Source organism: Rhodnius prolixus, unplaced genomic scaffold (genome assembly GCF_049639745.1).
Source record: "Rhodnius prolixus isolate KJV_2025 unplaced genomic scaffold, Rpr scaffold_1, whole genome shotgun sequence".
Taxonomy (NCBI): domain Eukaryota; kingdom Metazoa; phylum Arthropoda; class Insecta; order Hemiptera; family Reduviidae; genus Rhodnius; species Rhodnius prolixus.
In genome coordinates, this window is record NW_027411581.1 from 24835007 (window position 1) to 24858227 (window position 23221).

Sequence of the window (23221 nt, forward strand, 5' to 3'; positions counted from 1 at the left end):
CATTGTGCTGCATTATTAACAAAGTTATTTGGAAAAACTGCCCGGCATACCGGCATGTTCCGAGCATACGCTTTACTAGCCAGATGGCCTAGGTCCGAAATATCTCATACCAGCAGCACAAACTATATGCAAAAAATCTTCGAAAAAATTGAAAGAGGCAAAAAATCTAATATAAATTTTCTAAAAAAGTAGGTTAAACCACTGCTTAGCTGGCGTTACAAATATATATTTGCATATATTATTATATAAAACAAATTTATTAAAATTATTTTAGTATAAATATAAACTGCCATTTACTAATAATGTGAGATAAAATATATTTTACAATTTTTTAAAAAATATGTTATTAAAATCGTGTAGAATAATTTACATACATTGGATCTTTAATCAAAAATTATGAACATACATAAGCATTTTCACTGAATTTAATACAGTCAAATTGTTGCATTGCTTTTGAGCAAAATGATTTAAGCTGTTTTGTTTTTAAGCCACAATCAGAAAGGTTTTCAATGCTGAATGTTTGACGTCCAGGTGTGGTTCTATCACAAGTTAAATCTTCTTGATCATCTAAAAAAGCACACAGAGTATGCCATAACAAAACATTGAAGTTCCTTAATTAAAAGGGAAACAAATCTTTTTGTATTCAAATTCAAAAGTTAGGCCTTCAGAGCCGATTCCTGCATAGACTATCCGCTGCCAAGCTTATAAAACGCATGAGCTTCCTAAGTTGCGATGGCAGAATTCAGCTCTTTGGATATTGAGCATATTTCATAGGGCTTGATAGCCTGTAAGCCCACATGTCTGCCGGAGAAGACGCGACTCAAATTAAACATCTCTCATCTTATAATCTTAGAACCAAGAACTATTTACTGCTCCGCCTACTAAAGCTAGTCTACGTAGACTTACAATCTTAAATTGACACCACAGACCCCAGATCTCTCGCCTTCCTGCCTTGAAGAAATCAGTTTCTCTAACCGCAATAAAACTTTATTGAGGAACAATATTTAGGAGTAAAATTACTTTGAACGCTGTTGAGTGATCTTACCATCACCAGCAAGATCTATAAGAGAATTCTTCCCAAAAGTGAATATGTACGGTTTGTGAAGGAGGCATTATCTTTAGAGGAATTACTGGACAGAGAAGCTACCACTTACACCTTAATCTATTTCCGTAAATTGTTTTAAAGTAAAATGGAGGTACTTTGTATGTGTACCAGGCATACACAGCAAAGATAAATCCGAAAACTGGAGATAATGTGCAAAACCATTCAATGTGGACCCATTCCCAACAAACTTAACTTAATTTAATGAACAATTAGAAAGAATGGAAATAACTTTTCTGTGTCTTGTTACCTAAAAGTGTTTTTGAAGCGAATGAAAATGCTTTAGAAGACTCAATGTTTGCAAACGTCACAGAAAATGTATGTATGTTGTCCGACAGAACACTGCATAAATTGTATACTGCATGAGGCATAATTGGTCCCTTCAATTCTAATGAAAAAAAGTTTTCGTTATCCACTTTTACAGTGCTGTCTCTGACCTAAAATTAGAAAAATAAAACAAATATATTCTGCTAAGATTTAATAATATTTAATATATGCAAAAAACTAATGTTGATAGCAGGGGTTTACCCGTTATGTTATTCATAGCAAATATTTAAGACAAAAACGCAAAAATTGAAAATTTTTAATTAAAAAATAATAAAATATATACATATAGATAATTTGATTCCTTGCTCAAAAAAATAATAATAAGGAGATGATAATAACAATCATATGAGCTTCTTATAGCTCACTGTACGAGATGGACAGTGTTGTCTGCAACGAGGGAACACTATCCGGAGACCGGCAGTGCACTGAAAAAAAGCTCCGGGCGTCAATGACCACAGATGTTGACGGGCCTTCAAAAAAGCAAGAGAATTGAAGATTCTTTAACTTGATCTCAGAGAGTGTACATCATCTTACGGCGGAATATCTAGTGCTGGTCACAAAAAAATATTTCGCAAGGCCGTAAAGATATTTCACATAGCAATGAGGAAAGGAATGTCGAGTAGCATTTATTTTCGTCAAAAGTTAAAATCTGCAGAATTTCTCGAAAATAAGTGGTAAAGATTTATTGGGTTGTCCAGATACTTATAGGACAGTTACTGTCATAAACGATAAAACATTCTGATGCTATACTTGCAAGAATTTTTGTTAGGAAAAAAAAGCCGCAAGGAGAGAAACTAAAAATATTGGACGTTTGGTTTTAAGTCAAGTCAAATCAAATGTGGTTTGAACTGAAAGCTTCTGGTTGAAAATTGGTAAATGGCCTGGGGCTTCGGGATTCTCAACTAAGGTTCTGGTAGAGGCACAAAAGGCAGTTCATTGAATCCGTCAATTGATTTCCAGAACCGTCATGAAAAATGTTTTGCAAGTGATGTAGATATTTTCAGCGAATTCACATCGCTTTCTAGTATAAGTGTTCCACCATTAGAACGTAATAAGACTAATGGATATTTCAAGAATACTGGGTTAAATGATAATGTAGTCTAAATGTAACTTTAACTAAATAAATAGTTTAGTACTTACTTTAAGTGATGCTAAGGTTCCCCCATGAAAAGCTACTGGAGACAATAAAGTCGGGGGGACCCCAGCTAATGGACCCGTCGTTACAGCAGTTGCACGACAATTTATCAAAAAATTAAACAGAGCATTCAGGTCACTTCCTCGAATATAAATTAATGACTCATCATTTCCATCCAATTTCTTTTCCCCATTAAACTCATTTTTTGCCTACAACATTTTAAAAATAAATTCAAAATATAAGCTATAAGAAAAAGCTATCTCTGAATCTAAATGCACCTTTGACATTTAATTTTAAAATATTTTTCAATTTTCATTAAGTAAAACTGCTTTTACAAGAAATAGTTTTTACAAACTAACAATCATAACAATAATCAAGCTATTTGCTTTTAAGTGGATGTGTCGACAGGAAACAAAAAGTGCCAGTACTGGTCAGCATAATTGAGGGAAGTTATAAAGTTACACGTTATAAGAGTCTGTGTATTTCAGACAAATAATAAAAATAACAATAATTAAGGTTACACACTCATTTCCTGAGGCCAACAGGTGGAAATTATTTTCTTGTAGTCCATGTTTTACACTACAAGTGGTCGACTGCTTCCACAATCGTAAACTGATAAAATGATAAGTGTTTATTTATTCAAACGATAAATTATTGTTTCTATTTCTAAATTCTACTTTTCGGCACAACAAGATAAAGTAACGAGATCACCTTTAATTACATATATGATTAAAGCTATCATAATTTAACCTCAGTGTCACTAATTTTTTTTATTTCTTCTTCTCCTACTCCCAAACTTGCAAGCCATTTTTTTGCTTCCCTTGCATCTTCTTTTTCGCCTTCTTCATCATCATATTCATCGTCAACAAATTCATCAGTTCCATTTTCAAAATCTTGAGAAGTTCGTTTGTGTTTAGGTTTTAAAGGCATACTGAATTCTACTCCTGGAATCAAATTTTAGGCATGTTAAATACTTGTAATACTTACTTTATAGAACAATATATATATCTCCATAGTGTAATTATATGTATAATATATCTATAAACCTTTAATTTCAATATATGTACAAGCACGTGTTTTAAGTTAGAAATATTATGTTTAAAATTTTATTAGTTACATTTTATTTAGACTATTCTGTTTTTAACTATTTCATTGGATTAATAACGAATAATCTTCTTTTTTTTTTATGTATGCTTCATATTTTGTTTGGTTATAGATTCATGTACTTTTTTTGTGTTAATTTAAGTCGAGTCAATAACTTAAGGTCATTGGCGCCCAGAGCTATTTCAGTGCACTGCCGGTCTCTAGTTCTTTAGTTAATGTCCAAGTGAAAATCCAAGGGCCGGCGCAGGATTCGAACCGAGGATCTCTCAGTGGGAACCCAGTATGCTAACCGCTGAGCTAATCTCTCCTCACTTTATTCTTTTTATAGTAACAAGTGTTATTAAAACAAATTTTTGAATTAAATTTGAAGCTTCTGATAAGAAGAAAGGTAATAAAATCAGTTAGGGCTCATTATCAAGAGAATTGAAATGAAAGCTACTACTTCTAAAGTAAAAATCAATATGCTTGTCAAAAAATAGCCTATGATTTGTAACTGAAATCAAAAAACCATTCATGAAATTTGAACCAGCACATTTACTTTTAAATAATCAATTAATTTGGTCACATCAAAGAGATGTTAACGTTGGAGAGGAAGCATTTATGAATTCTACGAAGAGTTTTATATCCAACTAAAAAAATGTACAAAAATAGAAAAAATTGTGTATTTAAGAATCAAGATTAGGTACATATTGAGAAAGGTCACAAACTGAACAGAAAGGAAAAGATAGAAATTAAGAATTGGTTCTTCTACGGTTCTAAGAAGTAATTCACAATCTACTTATTCACTTTGGAAAGAGAAGTAACATATCTAAATGATTTCTGTGAAACATTTAAATCGCCTAAAGAAGATGGCTGAGAGGAAATAGATCTAAATAGTATCGTACAGACATGTGACGTTAAGTCACATGTTACTGTCATCAAATTTTCTATATCATTATTTGAACTATTTACTATGTTTTCAACTAGCATATTGTGAAAAGTATAATATAATTCAAATAGTTCCAGGTATGTTTATTTTTATTTATTCTGATTATTAATTTCAGTTACTTGTAATTATTTTAATTAAAAGTTACTAAAAATTTGATATTTTATTTCAAATATAAATATATATTAGTCCTTGCGAGATACCTTCATCAGTTAATAGTTTTCGAAAACCCCTTGTTGTAGGAGAAATTATGACATTAGATTCCGCATAACCATTAATTCCTGCTGCTCTGAATAAACAATTAAAGGAATTTGCCACCAAATAGAAATAAGGACAATGGCGAGCACGAACCAACTACAAACACTGGCACTTTAGTATATAAATAAATGCTTTGAATATAATAAATTATTATTTCAAAGCATATGACAATAATGCTGATACCTGAAACAGAGATCGAAAACTCTCCGACCAGTCTCTTTGTAAACAGTCTTTGATAGCCGGATGCATCGTAACACAAGTAGTTTTATTTGATTCCGATAATCTTAAATGTGTTCGAGGAAATAACTGTAGCCAAGGGAGATTAGGATGTTGCCAATAATAGCAGCTGCGGTGGAATTCTACATTTGAACTAGTATCTAATCCACTACATTTACCACTGTCATCTTCAACACATCGAACGAATCTAAAATAAATGAATGCATAAGTTAAAAAACAAAATGATAAAGTCCTACTTTTTCCGCCTAATATAAATTCATACTAAACGTTTTTATAATATCGAAAGCAGCAGTTAGTTTCCACTAATATAACTGTTGAAGAGAAGAATTTTTTCATGCATACTAGCAAGTGAATCGCCCAGACTAGGATTGTACGGACCAACCGCTGATTCACTCATGCTTCCACTGTCATCGCCCCACTAACTTCGAGACATACCCAATCCTTCTTAGAATTTGTGAAGAAAAATTAGCTTCTTTGTGCATTCTAGTTCATGTTTATTTAAATTAGTTTGCCAGACTGCAATTGTTCTTATTTCAGCAATCAAGTTTCAACCAAAATTACCTCAAATTCAAAAATCTTCCCATCAATAGAAATAGAGAAAGTAATAAATGATACTCTTTGAAAAAGTTGAGTTGATATAGGCTTAAACCATGAATAATTAAAAAACGATAAAAAAGGCCCCAAAACAAATTACGTTTTGGTGTCTCAGTTCTTTTCTACTAAATGACTTTACTCGTTGACTAACCCTGTTATTCCCGAGGCTTCTTCACATGTTTTTAAAGTTTGATTCCAAGGAAAAGGTGCGGAAGATATAAATCTCATTTTACTCCTTAATGTCCAATCAATAGGTACTTCAGTAAAAATTTTAGATGAATCAGTCTTCCTCTCCTTCAAGAACAGTAATAGACAAGAAATTTAACATACACTTCAAAACAGTAACTTCACAACTATTGCGTTATAAATACTTAAGACTAGTTACACTTATTTACATAATTAAAATTAAAATGAATTTCTGAATGTATCTGACAAAATGAGTATATGTAACAGCAAAATATCTGAGTGCAGAATATTAATCTAAGAGGGAATTTTAGTTCTTATAATTAACTTTCTATTAAGAACACATCTTTGAATCATCGGTGCCTGTTCACTACCCACCTCTGGACAATATCCTTATACAGAAAATATTGTCCTTTAACAAGACATTCCGAGACTCTTAGGCAGAAAAAAATTCTAAAGCCAGCAGAAATTGAACTCGAGTCTTCCGAAGCGAGAAAGCATAAAAACAAAATAACATACTTCATACATATATGCATTAAATTTTATTCTGAAGTGGCGCCAGAATTTTATTTACTTTTTTTTTTATTTTTAATTTTTTAACAAACATTTTGAGCAACGGAGAAAAACCGGCACATTTTCCGGCTAATCTTTACAATAGCTCCCCAGAGGCGTGGCCTGTTTATTTTTGGTGCATGCGCAGTACAGCACAGTTACCGTTGACTTTTTAAACTACTTCCCGCCAATGTTCAATATATTCTTTTTAAATTTCTCAACTTCCCGCTAATGTGCTGTATATAATTTTTTTGAATTTCTTGCCTATTTATTTTTAGTGAGCATGCGCAGTACACTCACACTTAGTAACTGCTTCCTATCCAACGTATTATCAGTTCCCGCCAGTGTCCAGTGTGTAACTTTAAGTGCGTTTTTTTTTTAAAGTTCATAAAACATGAACGTTTAAAATCTACAGTTTTTCTTTTATTTAAAGCATGTAGTCTGAGTGAAGATGGAGAGATGAAAGTTTCAAAATTTTGAATGGGTGTTGGTTTCATTAGTAATAGATATGTAGGTCCGAAGTGTGTTAAGTATGAAAAGGAGTCATTCTTCCATGGGCGATCAAATGAGAGCATTATTTAAGGGAGTGCATAAAGTGTAGAAACAGAAGGATAGGGATTGCATTGAATAAGGTAGGCTTCTTTTCTTTTGTTTTTCATGTGTCTGAATTACAAATTAGAGTTGTGTTAGTGGATTAGTGGGGCAGTGAGGGGGGTGTGGGGGGTGTGGGGGGCGAAGCCCCCCATAAAAACAAAAATAGATCAGGGGGCGTGGGGGCAAAGCCCCCACAAAAAGGGGGGGTATTTTTTTTTAAATAAAATTTTCAATCTTGAATTAATAATTCGAAGTGATTCTAATTCGCTGTTACCATATAACCCGCCAGATTTAAATGTAAATATAAAATAAAGAAATATTTTTATATTTACATTTGAATTTGGCGGGTTCTATAGTAACAGCGAATCAGAATCACTTCGAATTAGGCCACGCCTCTGGGGAGCTATTGTAAAGATTTACCCATTTTCCATATTCCCGAGAGGGCTTTAATTAGAACGATCGTAAAATAAAATATATAAATATTTACCTTTATATCTTCTGACTGTTCTTCAAGATGATTAGTAAAAGAGGCTAAAGAATTATTACTATCATGAGAATTTATTCCCAAGAGTTGAAACAGAGTTGCATCACACTGTGATTCCTCGAGAAGTTCCTTACGTTTCTTTGGAGGAGAATCGGAAACATCTGTTCCACACCTAGGCAAACATAATGCTAACTATTTTATATATATAAAAAATACAATAGATAATTATCAGTACGCACCGAAAAGGGTTGTGTCGCTTGGCACCTACTCTTGGCTGGGTTTTGTTAAATGAGGTCTCTTCACTCCTAATTAACAAATTGCTTGATTTGATGCGGGCTGCCAACGCATTTTTTTTAATTCTTAGGCGGTGTGACCTCATAACTTCTTCTGGTTTTTTCCATTGTGGTGGAGTTTTCGGTGGCAAAACAAGTTTTTGAGGGAGTTTCCGCGGGGAAACAATTGGACTTCTTGGAAATTTACGGGGAGACAGTTCATTAATTGTATGTTTACTTTTAGGCGAAATTTCACAGCTCATGTTTTACAAATTTAGTGCACTGAAAATACAGGGAATTGAATTACTATGAGACCATGTGTAATCTTATTCTTTCTCTAATGAAATATTTATCATCTAACAATTACTTCCTCTCAAATCCAAAGTAATATTGACTTTTCTATGGAATGATTCTCTGTTATTTTTTACTACATTTCAACTCACTCACAGTTCACATGTTCACAACACACATCAAATGAAAAGCAAAAGAGTCGAGTGACACGAGTAAAACGTCATTTCCCGCCAAATATGGATTCCATAGTTACTTCTTAGCTGTAACCTCTCCGCAAACTGTTGGGGATGAAGCTCGGAGGTTACGAACGAGCAATTTTGGCGGGAAGTCACCGATCTATCAGTTCGAAGTTCAGATTTGTTAGATTTCATTTTCTTGTTCTTTCTTGAAATTGTCATCTTCTAGTAAGTATTACATTTTCTGAGAACCATCTCATGAAAATGTTATCTTTAATGGAGCATATGCAAATATGATTTTAATGCATTTATATAAAAAAAGTGCTGAAGTATGTCTGAATCATTTAATTTGAGGTAAGTCTGAAGCAAGTACAGTATCAGCCTAGTATTTATTTACTAATTAATTTTACTAACTAATTTTTTATGATTTTGAAATAATGTAAACAGACTAATTGTGTATATAATTATGAGTAGTAGTTTACTTTTGGAAGAAAAGTAGAGCTGTTAGAATAAAATTGTAACATTATTCCTATCCATAATGTAAATTGTTAACTATCAGTTGTCTTCTGTTTGCTTGAGTGGCCATCTACATACATATGTTGCAATTGTTCTTAGAGAAATAGAAGTTTGATCCCAAAACTTTATTTAATTGGTTTTCAAATAGTTTTTAATTTAATATTTTATAGCTGGAGCGCGGATAGGGTCATTAAATAATAGTAAGGAAAGTTTTATCATCAGTAATGTGCTAAAATTTTGTTAATATTATCTTCTTGTTTTGTTTGTAATTGTTTTAGCTCCAATTCCTCTTTTGGATCCTTAACAGAATTCAGTTTGAAGATGACAGACGATCCGGCAATTAACGTCATAACAAATAGCCGCACGGGTAGTAATCCTGGCCCTCTAGATTGTGGTTTGACCGCACACTCTATTACCAGTGGCACAACTACTCATCCAGGATATAAAAGCTTACTGGATGCACTCGATTTCTTAAGAACTCTTCAAACTCCTGTATGAAATTGTTAACATTTTTTCCAAATATTGTAGAAAAAATCAAGTTTCTTATTCAATTTATTTATTTCAGATTGAATTTGCTTACTATCTTCACGAGATAAATGATTATTTAAAAGATGTGGTAACTCGAAAAGAAAACAGATTGAGGAAGAGAGTAAGACAAAATTGTTTCTTCCTTGAAAATAATTGTCTTTATACAAATAATTTTAATTTAATTTTAGTTATTTGCTTTCTACCCTGCCTGTATATAAAGCCTGTACTTTACAACTTTATTTGTTAATAAAAAGGGGAACTGCACCCATTTACAATAAAACTCGACAAAAAAGTTAACTTTCTATCATGATTTCTTTCACCCTTTCTCGTTTAGTGTTGACTTTGTTTCGTATTACTCTTAATATATTGTCATCCTAATGTATACATTTATTAATAATTTTTTCTTTTAGGTCCTCAATGAGACGGCTGGTGCTTCAGATGCGGCATCTGTTGTATCTTTTAGAATTCAGGCCCTTCAAGAACAATGTAATGTATTAAATCTATTGAGAATTTTCTTTACAACCTTCGTTACTTAATAATTAATTTGTATTATTTTAGACTATTCATCATTTTATGGAAAGACAACTAACTTGAATGGAACATCGTGTAACTCTATAGCAAATTCTATTTTTCATCCTAGTCAAAATAGTGTATTAGTTTCTCAGAGAAATGAGGTACAAGGTAATTAAGAAAATCATTTAAAATACTGAATCAGTTCAAACCATCGTTTTTACGAATTGTCCAAAATTCTTAATTGTTATAAAATATTACTCCTGTTGAAAGGAAAATTTTGATAAGCAGTTCCTGAAGCTAACCACATCAACTCTGATTGTCTGGGAATATTATGTTTGATTTGACATGATTGGTTTCCTTAACCACGGTGCTCGCGTTCACTCCAGCCATTGACCATTTACTGTGTAGAATCTTTAGCTATACTATTTATCAATGCAATACGACTACATCACCTCATTTGCTCCCCTTTGGTTATTTTCATTTTATGAAATTACGCTCTGGATGGATAACTTCAAACTGGGGTGTTGTCAGATATCAATATGACTGTAGATGGAAAGATTTAGATCTATTTTTGATTAGATAGGCGGATCTCCCGATGGAGATCGGGATTGAAAATAACTTATGAGATTATATTGATTTCTTGGATGCAAGAATACATTTAAAAAACTCAAGTTATCCATAGAACAATTTTTAATTGTAAACCCATTTATATAATGCAACAGCTTTTTATTTTGTTCTTTAATCCGCAGATACACTTTGCACAATACCACCCAATAGATCACAGTGTGGTAGACAACCTCACCGCGAGAAACTTCAAGAAAGCTTGAACAATCCTCAAAGGTTTCCAGCCCCAGGGCAGCCCTTTTCTTGTGAGTTTTTGAAATACACTTTATTATAGTAGAGTTTCGTTTTACCAATTTATATTTTTGAATAAATTAATAAAAATGAGTTATCCTTATTTGAAATAATTTTTGCAGGCCAGTCTTCCTTATTTGATAAATCAAGAAACCTAACAAATAATTCAGTACATCTAAGAAATGGAAAACATACCGAAAACAGTTTTAGGAATCTTCAAAAGTTTAGTGCAATGGAAGGTAATTTGTGTTTTGAAAAAAAAAGTGATGCGTAATAGGAATAATTGTAAAAAACATATAAAAAGGAATTTTTGACTTTCATTACAATTTTTACGCTTCAGTGTTCTTTAAAGAATTGTGGCAAAATCAAAAGAAATGATCAGGGATTTAATTAATATTTATTTCCAGATACCTTGCGCTCCGGTCAATCAGTCAATAGTATCATTGAAAATTCTAAAAACATGTCCAGAAGAGCTATAAAACCTGGACCACGTAAGTTTACAAATTATTCATTGAGATTCATTAATTGTAAATATATGTATTTGAGATTGGTTTCTATATATATGTATATCATTTATTTCCAGTCCATTCTTCATTGGGGATATCAAGAAATAATATAAGTTCTTTTCAAAATAACTGTTCTGCTTTACGCGAAAGTGATTTTATTCAAAATTGTTCATCCCGCAGTGAAATTGAAGGTAATTTCCACAATTTTGTGAAAAATGTCGTATAGTATAGCTACAATAACAATGATTCAAAATAACTCTGTCAAATTTTCAATTAGTTAAAATATTAGCATGTTGTGTGATAATAATATTACTAAGACTAGCTGATTTTCGTTTCGAGACTTTCCTAATGCTTCCTTTAGTAGATTTTGCTGAACTCTTGATTATAACTCTTTCCTTAACTCCATTTTTTTACTTTAGCAAAGTTTTTATCTTCTGTAACAAATTTAAAGAATAATAAAACCACTAACCTCATCCTGTCATTTCAGAATTTAATACAATTGGCTAGTACACCTAGTATGATAGAATCAGTTCTTTAAAGTTATGGTAGATAGTTGATATTGCCCGCTTCTCTCTTGTTAGATGTAAACTGACTGATATCATGGCAAGATTTAACAATAATCTAATTAGTAAGGATGTTGAATCTCTGTTAAACGCCAGAATTAACACTTTCCTTAGAAATATTAGCAGCTTTGGATTGGGTGAACATTACGTTCACTTCAAATGTCATTTTGATATGATCAGAGTTGCCATTCAATTAAGATTAATGTCTGAGAAGAAGCCTCAACTGTATATTCTCAGTAGGGTCTATAAATTTAATACTGATGCCCCCTGCCCGTTATGTAGAAACGATAAAGATGATCTAGTTCATTTCCTAATTATCTGCCCGATATTAGAGTCTTAAGATCGCAAGTATCTACATATGCATAACATTAACTTTTCTTCCAGTATTCAAGCTAAAATTGTGTTAGAGAATCTCTTATGTTTCGAATAAGTAAAAAAAGTAAAATTTATGTACTTTTTTATAATTAACTCAATAAAAATTAGAAATTTGTTCTCATTAATTTATAGGTTTTTTTTTTAAAAAAAATTTGTAAAGTGAATTTATTTTTGTTGTGAATTTATTTTGGTTTTCTCTTTTTTTTCTTTTTCCATGTAATTTATCTGTAAGGGCACGGGTCAACCCCCTGCTACAATGCATATTATAAGCAAGTAGTTAACAATAAATAATAATATTAAATTCCTGAAAACTCTTCTTTTTTTTTCTTTTTAGGTGATCAGTTCAGTTGCGTACGAATTGGTCCGCTCAGTAAAAAATTTCATTTGCCAGCAGTTCAAGAAATTGAGGAGGAAAGTGAAAGCGTTTCTTCTCTTAGTTCATCTGAAGATGAAGAGCATGTAAAAAATATAAAAAGTGATAACAAGCTAAAAGTTCCTTTTCAAAAAGAGCCTTCAAATAAGTCAAAAGTAAAAGAATCATCCACTGACATTAAGAGGGGAGTTCAAACAAATCTAGGCAAAAAAAAAGAATCGAACTTACAAAAAAATTCATTGGGTAACGAAAATTCAACAATAAAAGCAAATTCTTCTCCTAAAGAATTTATTTTAACTAATTGGACAATACTTTTAATTAATGGAAAATTACATCTGAAAGGAACTAAAATAGTGAAGTAAGTTTTAATTTGAATGATTAAAAATAAAAGAATAAATTAATTTTTAAAGTGTTTTCCGTAGTTTCGGTTGCCATACCATACGTTATAAACTTAGTGCAAATACGATCGAAACGGCATTTCATCTGTATATCCATAACGTAGTAATTTTAAAAAGACCAGGAAGAATTACCAATGTTAACCAAACTTGAGCAACCTTTTTTTGGGGGGGGCATTATTCTTGTATTGCCGAAAAATGAATCTTTTCACGACCGGATATAGAAATGAATTCATCCCTAATAACTTTTCTAATTTAAATTATGATTTGCAACAACCACATTTATATAAACTTTTAAATTGATTTTACCCAATTTAATTAAATCAACAAAGGAAGAAAAAATTATTGCCAATTTCAGTCATAAATTTTTTATTATTTTTGCCATGCTTTCGATCTAAGGATTACGCCATCTTCAGGGCTTATTTTATAATATTTTTAACATCAAAGAGTTAAATTGTTTCTAATCAGTCAGGACAGAAGAACACTAACGTTTGATATTAAAATTGTTAAAAAATTATACCAAAAATGAATACAAAAATAAAAAAAAGAAGACAAAATTGGCAACAATTTGAATCAATGATTCAGTCACCAAATACAATGAAGAATATTCTACAATATTTATTTTAAAACAAAAAAAATATTCTGGAAAAATCAAATAACCCAATCTTTATATTTTGAATTTCACAATATGTATTAATAGAAATTTCAGGAAAAAAATTACTGAGAAAAATCACTTATCGAAAGAAATTATATGTAGAGCTCGAAATGGAGTGATTAGAACACGCGATGACTGTTCCTATTCATTAGAACCACCATTTCTTGATAATGAAGGTAGAAACTTGAAAATTTGTGCTGTTTTTGTATTAAATATGTTGAAAAGTATTTTTGATTTTTATATATAATTATTTTTATCTATTTTATAGATATGCCTGAAAAGGTAAAAAGATTTTTTCGCGCTAAGAAGTTTCCTTCTAAGTGGCGAAGTATGCTGTCAATTTGGATTGAAGAAAAAGGTAATTACAGATTAATTTCTTTGAAATGATTTTCGCCTTATGCAAAAGTTTAATTGTTGATTTGTTTATCCTGAACACATCTGTGTTTTTGTTTTTTTTGGTGCATCGACATTTCATTTGTCGTTAGCGCCGTTTCGTAATTTAAAACTTCTTTGGCTAAGAAGGCACCTGGCCTCGTAGATGTACAGCTATTTCCTAGTACATTAATTCCGTTCGATTTTCAAAATAATATCTCCATTTAGCAATTCAGGACTTTGATACACTCGCACATTAAAACAAACGCTGGAAAAGTGAAATTTAAATTTAAATGTTTTAAGGTTTAGATTTCATGCTGGTTCTATTGAGTTTTCTCTACTAATATTGTTTACAACATTATTATTGTTGTCGTTATTATTATTATTATTATATTATCTAAGGTTATTGGCACCCGGAGCTTTTTTCAGTGCACTGCCGGCCTGCGGACAGTGTTCTCTCGTTACAGATAACACTGTCCATCACCGGGCAGTGAGCTATAAGAGGCTCCTAGGAAGAGAAAATCTAAGGGTCAGCAGCTGGATTCGAACCCGGGACCTCCGCGTGGGAGTCCAGTATGCTAACCTCAGAGCTAATCCCTTCCCTAACCTCATTATTATTATTATTATTATTATTATTATTATTATTATACAGGTAATAAAATTTTGATTTTTTGTTCTCTTTTTAATTTCAAAAATTATGGGTCAACATATGTTAACTGTCAAAGTGAAATACGGTAAATCAAATAAAAAATAACGCATTTTCTGTGTTATCTTATTATGTTACCAAGAAACATAGCAATCAAATTTACTTTGACTTTTGAAAATTTCTAAAGTTAACCATTACTAAATTCTTAACAGTTAAGAGCAATTTTTTCTTCTTTTGTTAACAGTAAAAATTCCCCAATAGTTTTGTACATAGACTTGATGTGGCAACCAACCTACCTTCATATTTTAATATCGGAGTATATAAGTTACTTAAATTTGATTTTTCATTCCAGTATACTTATGGTATGGAATTTTTAAACACGACATGCACCCCTTCCAATATTTGTAGAAGTCATAGTACGGGGGTAAAGGTGTTCTTTGGAACTTATTTACTTCGAATTTTTAAAATATAATAAAGAAAAAAAGAAGAAGAAGAAAATAAGAATAAACTTGTAATCTTTTACAATTTAATGTTTTAGGTAGAAAAAGTGAAGCAGGCACAAAAGTTCTTTTACAACAGCAAACATCAGTAAGTTTAATTTAACTTCTGTAGGCCACTTTGATTTTTGTCAAAGCTTAACTGGGAAGTAAAGCTATTTTATTTCATATTAGCATGTTTAAAATAAAATCGCAGATATCTAGCATTTAGACCAAACCACGTTTTCAACTAGAATCAGACTGCTGTTTGCATTTTAATCATAATTTTCTAATATAAACATTTTATGTAGGCATAGATTCCATCACTTATCTGGACACCTTCTAGTTGCAAAACTCTCCACCAGTCATACCTAATTAGACTGGAGAGAGACTATTAGGTAAAGCTTGAAGGTACAAGGTTTTCATCCCCCAAGAGCCGTTCTGTGAGACATACAAGACCTTCCAAGTGACTGGAAATGCTTTGTTGCTTAGTGTCTTCCTTCTCTCAAACTTACCCTTGTTAGGCGCACGCAATTGTATTTACTGTAAAAATGGTTTCTACAATCGATTTTCCTCCTTGGCCGTCTTAATTTTTTGCCGGCCTTTGGTTTGAGATAACCACCCACCATTGCGATTATGTAGTCAGATGTTGTGAGGGAGGTTAAAAGGGTACTTAACATGTTAAGTCTCGAAGAACGCCTCAAATTTCTAGGAAAAATGTTTCAAAATAAATGTGATGTGCATTTATGATAATAATAGATGAGAATTGAATGGAAATCGAAACGATGAATTTTCCCAATGATCGTTGGGAATAAATTCCTTGAAAGTTGGTACGTTTGACCTCATAGTTTTAAAAAAGATTTGTTAATAAAATTTGTCCAATATTGTAAAGAAAGACTAAACTAAAAGCCAACTCAAAGTCTTATGTAGCTGTTAGCATTATATAATTAGTGTTATTGTTAATTTTCTTTCAATTCAAATTATATTTATTTTCAGCCTCAAGGAAAAAGTTCTAAACAAATCAGAAATAGATCCAATAAAAAAACAGTGTCGTCAGGTAATGCAGGATTTTATATTTTCCTATTACATGCTTTGTTGTATTATACAACTTAATATTTTTATGATTTTCCAGAAACTGCAGAGAAGAAGACTGAACCAGCAAAAACTAGGAATGCTTCCGGAGATTTGAATGATGATGCTGAGCTCAGTTCTTCGGTTCGTAACATATAATTATCTATTATTCTCCTTATTTGTTTATTTTTAATTTAAATAATATAATACAATATTCTTATCAGTGTGTATGCTGGTTTTAATAATTGGTAAAAATTATTTTTTCTTAAGCTTAAGACTAAACTGCATACTATTATGAACGAGAAAATAATTTCTGTTAGAAATTGATTGAAATTTTAATTGATAAATTTCTTTAAATAAATGTTTTTATTTTCCGTTTTTCGTAAATTTTCCTGATTATTGTTCTAAATGTTTTGTTTTATTTACGTATTTTTCTCTCTTGGCTTGGGCATTAAAATTGAAATAATAGGACAATAAAACCTTCACATTAAACTATTGTCTATGTATATTCTATAATAAATTACTTTTAGATAGAAATAAGTAGAAGAGAAAGAATTTCTTAAAGTAGGTATATATTTAAAAAAATTAATGAAAAATGGTGGCATCGAGGAAGAGGATAAATTATTTATAAATTATAAAGTGTAAGAAAGAATATCCGAGTTGGGAATTGGTACAAGAAGGAATAATTTAATATTTGAGCCATATAGGAGATTTCTCAGTATGAGAGATCCAGCAAGCATTAAAATGTAAACTCAATGTTCTAGCGTTTCTACTGGAAAAACTTCCTCTGTAAAAAAAAGTAGTAGTGATGACGTTTAAAGGAGGTAGTTGTAGTAACTAATAATCTTTATAAATATGAATTTGTATTAGCTTTTAGTGACCGTTAACTATTAATATTTAGGATTGAAATAGCGAGGATTCTGTCAAAAATTAAAAAAAAAAAAACTCCGTCTTTTATTTGTTTACATTTGTTTTATTAACTGGGGAAATACTTGTGCATTTTTAATTAACAAAAATTTGTGAATGAGAACCCACCTGAAGTTCGAGTAACTTCAGAAATAAAGAAAGAAAAAATGGTCGGCCAACTAAATGTCTTAAGTTGCCGAAATCCCTGTAATTGGTTAATTTTCAGTTTAATTGATGTTAATTTTTTTTTTTTCTCTAGTCTCAAGAAAAAATATCTAAACAAGTGAGAAACAATGCCAATAAAAAGACAGCATCGTCAGGTAATGCAAGGCTTTGATAGATTTCGCTTAAATAGATTGAAACTGGCTACTTGGTATTTCGTAATTTTTCCAGGAACAATAAGAAAGAAGACTGAACCAGCAAAAACTAAGAAGGTTTCCGAAGGCTTAAATAATGATACTGAATCTAGTTCTTCGGTTCGTAACTTATAATTATGAATAATTCTTCTTATTTATTTATTTTTAATTCAAATATTATATTGCGAAATTCATATCAATATTTGTCAAGTACTTATTTTATCTAAAGTTTTTCATTTGTCAATTTTTCTTAGGAAATTCATTTTTGACTGGTGTAAGTTAAATGTTTTTTTAAGTTCTACATCGAGAATTGTAATGAGAGAGAGTTCAAACCAGACTTTTCAAAAGAGTAAGAGAGTGAAATAGAAAAATCACTTTTGTGGGTACTTGTATCTATCTGGACAAATTAGAATATTTGGTAGTGTAAGAATATTAGGCCTCTTACGATTCTACATTGATGCAATATCAACACATCCCTTATAAAAAAGCTCAGTACCCTTGGTGATGTATAGGGCTGGAAATTTACATTTCCCTTCCTTAGTTTATTATGCTGTACCACGTGGATTTTCATTTTCCAATCCTCTCACATGATCTTCTAGGCCTCTCAAAGTAGAACTCAATTTGCTCATGAGCCTTCAGACGAATGGTTCCTGAAAATGCATTATAAGCAGCACTAAGATTTCCTCCGACGTTGTGTAGATTCAGATCATCTTTCCTCTGGAAACCCACCTACGCGTAGTGCTTTCTTTTACCAAGAACTTATGTGGCCTGGCTTATTACTACCTATATGAGTAAAATACAAGTGAAAGAATGCATGTAGGCGTTACATTTTGTGACTCTAGAACCAACAAATATTATAACTTTGGTTTTTATAAAAGGACTCGAATAAGAAAGACTTTCCAGTTACAGGTCTTACTACTACAGCTTTCTTTCTTCGTTCGTTTCATATTATTGTTTTTTGATAATTTTTAAATAATTCTTACTGTTCTAGTGTGAGGAATCTTTTAATGAAGAAAGAAATATGAAAAAAACAACAAAAAATAAACCAAAACTGCTTGATAGTGGAGGTAAAATTAGTTAAATTTATTTATACGTTTAAACTAATTGTGCTTTTAATGACTATCTTTGGATTATTGTAAAATAAAATACATTTGCAGGAGGTTCAGGAAAAAAAATCAAGCGAAATAAAAATTGTTTCGAAGATTTTGAAGAATCCATATTGAATTCATCAAAACGAGAGAAAAACGTATATCTTTTATCTATTAATATTATTATTTAATACTTCTATTGTTACTTTCAGAGCTTGTATGAGCTTATTCATCTTCTAAATTAGAATTAAATGAATTCGTTAGTCAATAGCGGTTGGTGGAAGCTATAGATTAAAGACATTTTTTTTTAAAATTTTGATCTCTTATTTGAAATTATGAACATTTTCACTTGTGTCTACTGTGTTATATGAAATACTTGTGCTACACTTTACGGAGGCTTTCTTATAAGTGAATCCAACTGTCAAAGCCAATTAAGTATACGTGTAGGTTTAGTAGTAGGTTCATGTTTTACATTTACATATTGAAATTTTTATTAATAAATTGGGAGTATTTTTAAAATATCTCTTACTATACTGGGGTTTGCTCTCGCTCCCTACTACAGTTATCTGTGAATTATTCAACATTTCATCCAAACTATTTTTACCTTTGATGATTATCCCTCGAGACGGCCAAATACGAGTATTTAGTTATACACACACACACACACACACATAAATAATGTATGAATATTAAGTTGCTAAAATATATAACGGGTAATACAAATCAATCAGTTAGCTCTACAAATTTACACTTACCTACTTTGGTTTGTTACCACTCCTTAGATTTTTTTTATTTAAATTAGGATATTAACGATGCCATGCAAGACTATCTTACTCTAAAGGCTAACATTTCCTTACATACGCAAACACACCAATAAACCACTCGCATTCCAAATAAATACATTCACACTATACTCTTAATAAAATTTAAAATTTATATTCAAAAGTTGGTTTGGATGAAGTACCTTACTTTCTCCAATACCTATATCAATGCCAATATTTAAATTAATAATTAAGTAACTAAACAAATAATTCAATAAAACAAAAAATAAATCCCCATCTAAACTTTGTTGTATACAGCAATATTTTTTAAAAATATAATTACATTATCTCGAGTAGAGGAGTCGTTTTTCAGGGTGTCTTCTTCCTCACAATACATAAATTCGTATGAGCTTGTAATACCCTTAGAGTATTTTAGGCAATCGCATTCAACAATAATCGTTTGGTTACAACACGATTACCGTTTCTTTACTTTTCAATTTCTGATTCCGGTGCTTGTTTACTAATTTCTTTAAATAATTTAAATAGATTTGCTTTCCTAAAAGATTTATTCTCATCTAAGAATTTCATAATACTGAAATTCTCTTCATGATTTACATGCTCTTTTTAAAAGGACCTTCTTTTATGTTAGATAAAGTACAGACTTTTGTAGCACTTTTTATTTAATTTTTGGTCTTCATACAACAATTGTTTTGAGTGTTTGCTCTTCAAATCCAACAATAAAGCGAAATCGATAACTTAATAAATATCTACTTCTTCTATTTTTTAAAATATTTTAGTTCATTATTTCTTTAAATTTTCAGAATTACACTCCAAGCGTTTTATTAAGATCTATAACATCGTCTTCAAAGTTGCCAATCGGGCGTCATACCCCGCCCATAAAACTGATTGGGGAAATGATAAAACAGAAGAATCTGAAATCAAAAACAATCAACTCTTCTTCGGAAATCGGCACTGAGTAAGTAGCGGATTTATCGATATTAATTTAATTTATTAGTTAGATATGAACTGGTTTATATTGATTAACGGCCATTACTGAGCATTTGATCATGAATCTTATTTCTTTGGTTTAATTTTTTTTTTTAAATCTTTTATTGATATTACAATACTTTACACTGCTAGTGTTAATATTTTTTATTAGATAATGAAAGAATTTCGATTTCGTGTTTACACTAGAAATATCCCTTTTATGGTCTCTTGATTCCGAAAAACTAGTTTTTAGAAAATGGACTGTGTTTATGTTTTCAAATTATCTCATAAACTGAGATTAGCAGGAATGTAAAACTTTATATTTTAGATTGGCCCTAGTAGCGAACTGACTGCAACGTAGTTGGCAAAATCTGTCAACCGCAAGAACCTCTTTATTGCATGAACTCAAAATTTATCAGCATTTCCTTGAAAATTATTCCAACGATTTACTCGGTACCCATTTGTGATCTTGTGATCAAGGAGGTTTACTTTTACATGGTTTTTCCCCAAAATTTGATTAAGACCACTTCTTTTTGCTTCCTTCTAAACCACTATTTCAATTTATTGTATGTATGTATAAAAGTGTGCATTCGCATTTCTGTGACTTATTTTGTAATAAAGGAGTAATAAGTTAAAATTGAAAATTTCAAATTTGATTATTATTCCGCCATCGAAAAAGGGATTTTACTGAGTAAATTTTACGTTTTTTTTTTTAAACGGTTTCATCGTTTTTCTCTGATATTCTTTTGAAGTTACCCCACTCACGTAGACTATTACATTTCTTTTTATCATTTTTGAGGAAATTTATTTTTAAGACATTTGGGGATGGATGGAAGTTTGCTTTACTTAACAGTGACATTACAGTGTAATATAGGTTTTGCAAACTGAATAATACTAGCAAAAAATAATTGTTTATATACTTGAAAAAAAAAAAAAAAATGTATAATTTATAACTTTGTCACTTATTTTAGAAAGATGAAATCTTGTAGGTGTTCACTTATTTTTATTTCTTTATTTTTTTTTTTTTTTTTGCGCATTATGAAATGTTTAACGCTTATTTCACTTGTCGTTGCACGCATTACACTGTTGACTGAGACGGTAATTTTCTAGTCCAAACTGATTAATCAACCTTTGATGATGGATGACAATCTGTAACCGGTCAGAAATTATTTAAATAAATAAATAAATAAATAAATAAAAATTAAAAAAAAAAACGAATCAGCGATGTAGTCCAGCGCCTTCCATCTCACCACTTTTTCAAGAATTTATTATATTTCATTTTTTATAATGTTTTTCTTGTATTTTCCTTTCAAAGAAATTACGTTGTTGCGAAGAGAATTAAAAAAAGGAAAGGAAACAAACAAGTTACACAAAAAAAACCACAAGATGAAAATCCTGCAGAAGATGAAGTTCAAAACCTCTTAGTCGCATTAACGAATAAAACACCTCAAACAACTCCGAAGGCGGTAAGAGAGGTATTCAGAAGTAAAGAAGAGAGCAAGAACAGCGATTCTGATTTCGGTTCGGATGTTTCATCAATCTAGATGTTTCTGTGTAATATTTGGACTTTTAGAAATTTAGCTGTGTTCTATTGTTATATTTTATATTGTTCTATCTTGTACACTTTAAATTGCTTTTTAATATTAATTTTATTTATACTTATCATTTTAAAACCTAGGGAAAGAAATATTAAAATTTATTCTGTTCTATGTTTTGTGACTCTTAGCTGCCTTTTTTTAAACAAAGTTGTATTAATGAAACGAATGAAATTGTTAATATGTGAACCTTCTCTTTTATTTAAAAAATACATTTTTATTTTTATAGAGTGCAATTAAAAAAAATAAAATAGTATGTACATAAAAACAAGTGTTAGACACTTGGGTTTGAGGGATTTTTTTAATTTTCATTCTAGTAGGTTTTTTAAGGATATTGTTTTCCTCCTCAGTAGTTTGTTATCAAAATATTTTTGAAATAAAGTAATTTATAAATTATTAGCTTACATAAAATCTTCACTTTCTGAAGACTTCAGAAAGACCTTGTAATTTTACATCCTAAAAGTACAGTTTTTCCAATCTTAAGTTTTCCATAGAATAAAAAAAAAAAAAAAAAAAAAAATTAAAAAAAACATACTGATTCTTAACGTTTTTCAACTACAGTCTATTTCTCAGTTCATTGCAAATGTTGGTCAAAATACTGCATGTTTCCTTTGCAGGTGACTTCTTTAATACAAAAATGAATGAAAATCGCAGAAATTACTTACGACATTCTTCTTTTGCCAAAGAAATCCAGCAATCGGAATTGGGTCTTTATAATTGCGATTTTCAGTTTTTCTCAAGGTAGTACTACAATTTTACGTATTTCTTTACGCTTATCCACATTCTCACCCCTTTTATTGAAACAGTTTCCCAAAAAATGTTTGTTTGTTTTTTTTTTTTGCAAATTTGCACCTTTTAAAGTGCAACTCCTGTATGAATAATTTTTCACTATCAATATAACATAAAATGGGTTCAAAACTTGGAATGAATTTCAAATTAAAAAAAAAAAAATTCAGAAGAGTACTAATAGTAGATTTATGAATTTTTGAAATGGGAAAACGTTAGTAGTTTTTAACTGAAAATTTTTGTAACGGACCGAATAGTGAAAAACTACAAAAATTTTAGGGGAATGTCAGAGGGGGGGTAATGAAGCCTATAAAAGTAGTATTATAACCTATTCTTCCATGATTCATAAAAACAACACAAAACGACATTTTCGTAAATATCAGTCTTTTATTTATTTTTAGTTTGTCAATAAATATTTTTAGAGAGTTTTGGAGGCAACTGGTATACTTTTATCACATGATTCTGGGTCAAGGCAGCGGATAGTGCAAGTAACTGAAAATGCAGTTAGCCGAAGTATGTTATAGTGTACTATTGGCTATCTTGACCTAACTAAACTTGTTTAGTATAATTAATTCATTGTTAGAACTGATGACTAGACAAAAACCTTTATTTAACACAATTTTTTATAGGATGATAAAGGTGAGGGTGCCTTTTCCATTAAGTC

At 30.7% G+C, this 23221-nt stretch overlaps 2 protein-coding genes across 6 annotated transcripts; one reads left to right on the forward strand and one right to left on the reverse strand.

Moving 5' to 3' along the window:
• Window positions 1-236: 236 nt before the first annotated feature.
• Window positions 237-8308, reverse strand: hd (humpty dumpty). Of its 3 annotated transcripts, none has more exons than XM_074135477.1 (10): window positions 8135-8308; window positions 7735-8049; window positions 7499-7667; window positions 5834-5976; window positions 5035-5275; window positions 4797-4947; window positions 3315-3508; window positions 2570-2773; window positions 1353-1539; window positions 237-567 (listed from the first exon to the last, which is right to left on the reverse strand). In XM_074135477.1, exons 2-10 carry the CDS (start codon window positions 8028-8030, stop codon window positions 395-397), a joined length of 1758 nt encoding a protein of 585 aa, XP_073991578.1. In that variant the 5' UTR covers window positions 8031-8049; window positions 8135-8308; the 3' UTR covers window positions 237-394. The 3 variants fall into 3 exon arrangements, with proteins under 3 accessions (XP_073991578.1, XP_073991581.1, XP_073991569.1); XM_074135480.1 differs by having other exon boundaries at window positions 8129-8308; XM_074135468.1 differs by having other exon boundaries at window positions 7735-8308.
• Window positions 8309-8383: 75 nt separating this feature from the next.
• On the forward strand, window positions 8384-22167 carry LOC141457972 (uncharacterized). 3 transcript variants are annotated; one of them, XM_074135393.1, is made up of 21 exons: window positions 8384-8588; window positions 9029-9242; window positions 9316-9399; window positions 9689-9764; window positions 9837-9959; window positions 10541-10660; window positions 10769-10885; window positions 11054-11137; window positions 11230-11343; window positions 12425-12821; window positions 13559-13689; window positions 13782-13871; window positions 15070-15119; window positions 16004-16064; window positions 16140-16222; window positions 17244-17304; window positions 17378-17460; window positions 18332-18407; window positions 18498-18586; window positions 20011-20165; window positions 21492-22167. In XM_074135393.1, the coding sequence occupies exons 1-21, from the start codon at window positions 8566-8568 to the stop codon at window positions 21718-21720; spliced, it is 2460 nt and encodes an 819-aa protein (XP_073991494.1). In that variant the 5' UTR covers window positions 8384-8565; the 3' UTR covers window positions 21721-22167. The 3 variants fall into 3 exon arrangements, with proteins under 3 accessions (XP_073991494.1, XP_073991503.1, XP_073991512.1); XM_074135402.1 differs by having other exon boundaries at window positions 8385-8588; window positions 13568-13689; XM_074135411.1 differs by lacking the exon at window positions 8384-8588 and adding an exon at window positions 8804-8950.
• The last annotated feature ends 1054 nt before the right edge of the window (window positions 22168-23221 follow it).

Excerpts from the sequence above, each read along its gene's own strand:
- hd (XM_074135477.1), bottom strand. The coding sequence starts at position 8,030 with ATGAGCTGTGAAATTTCGCCTAAAAGTAAACATACAATTAATGAACTG. Across the intron at positions 2,774-3,314 it reads AAAAAATTAGTGACACTGAG|GCAAAAAATGAGTTTAATGG; the intron begins GTTAAATTATGA and ends AAAATGTTGTAG. Across the intron at positions 1,540-2,569 it reads GAACCTTAGCATCACTTAAA|GTCAGAGACAGCACTGTAAA; the intron begins GTAAGTACTAAA and ends TTCTAATTTTAG.
- LOC141457972 (XM_074135393.1), top strand. The coding sequence starts at position 8,566 with ATGTCTGAATCATTTAATTTGAG. Across the intron at positions 10,661-10,768 it reads CCCAGGGCAGCCCTTTTCTT|GCCAGTCTTCCTTATTTGAT; the intron begins GTGAGTTTTTGA and ends TAATTTTTGCAG. Across the intron at positions 11,344-12,424 it reads ATCCCGCAGTGAAATTGAAG|GTGATCAGTTCAGTTGCGTA; the intron begins GTAATTTCCACA and ends TTTTCTTTTTAG.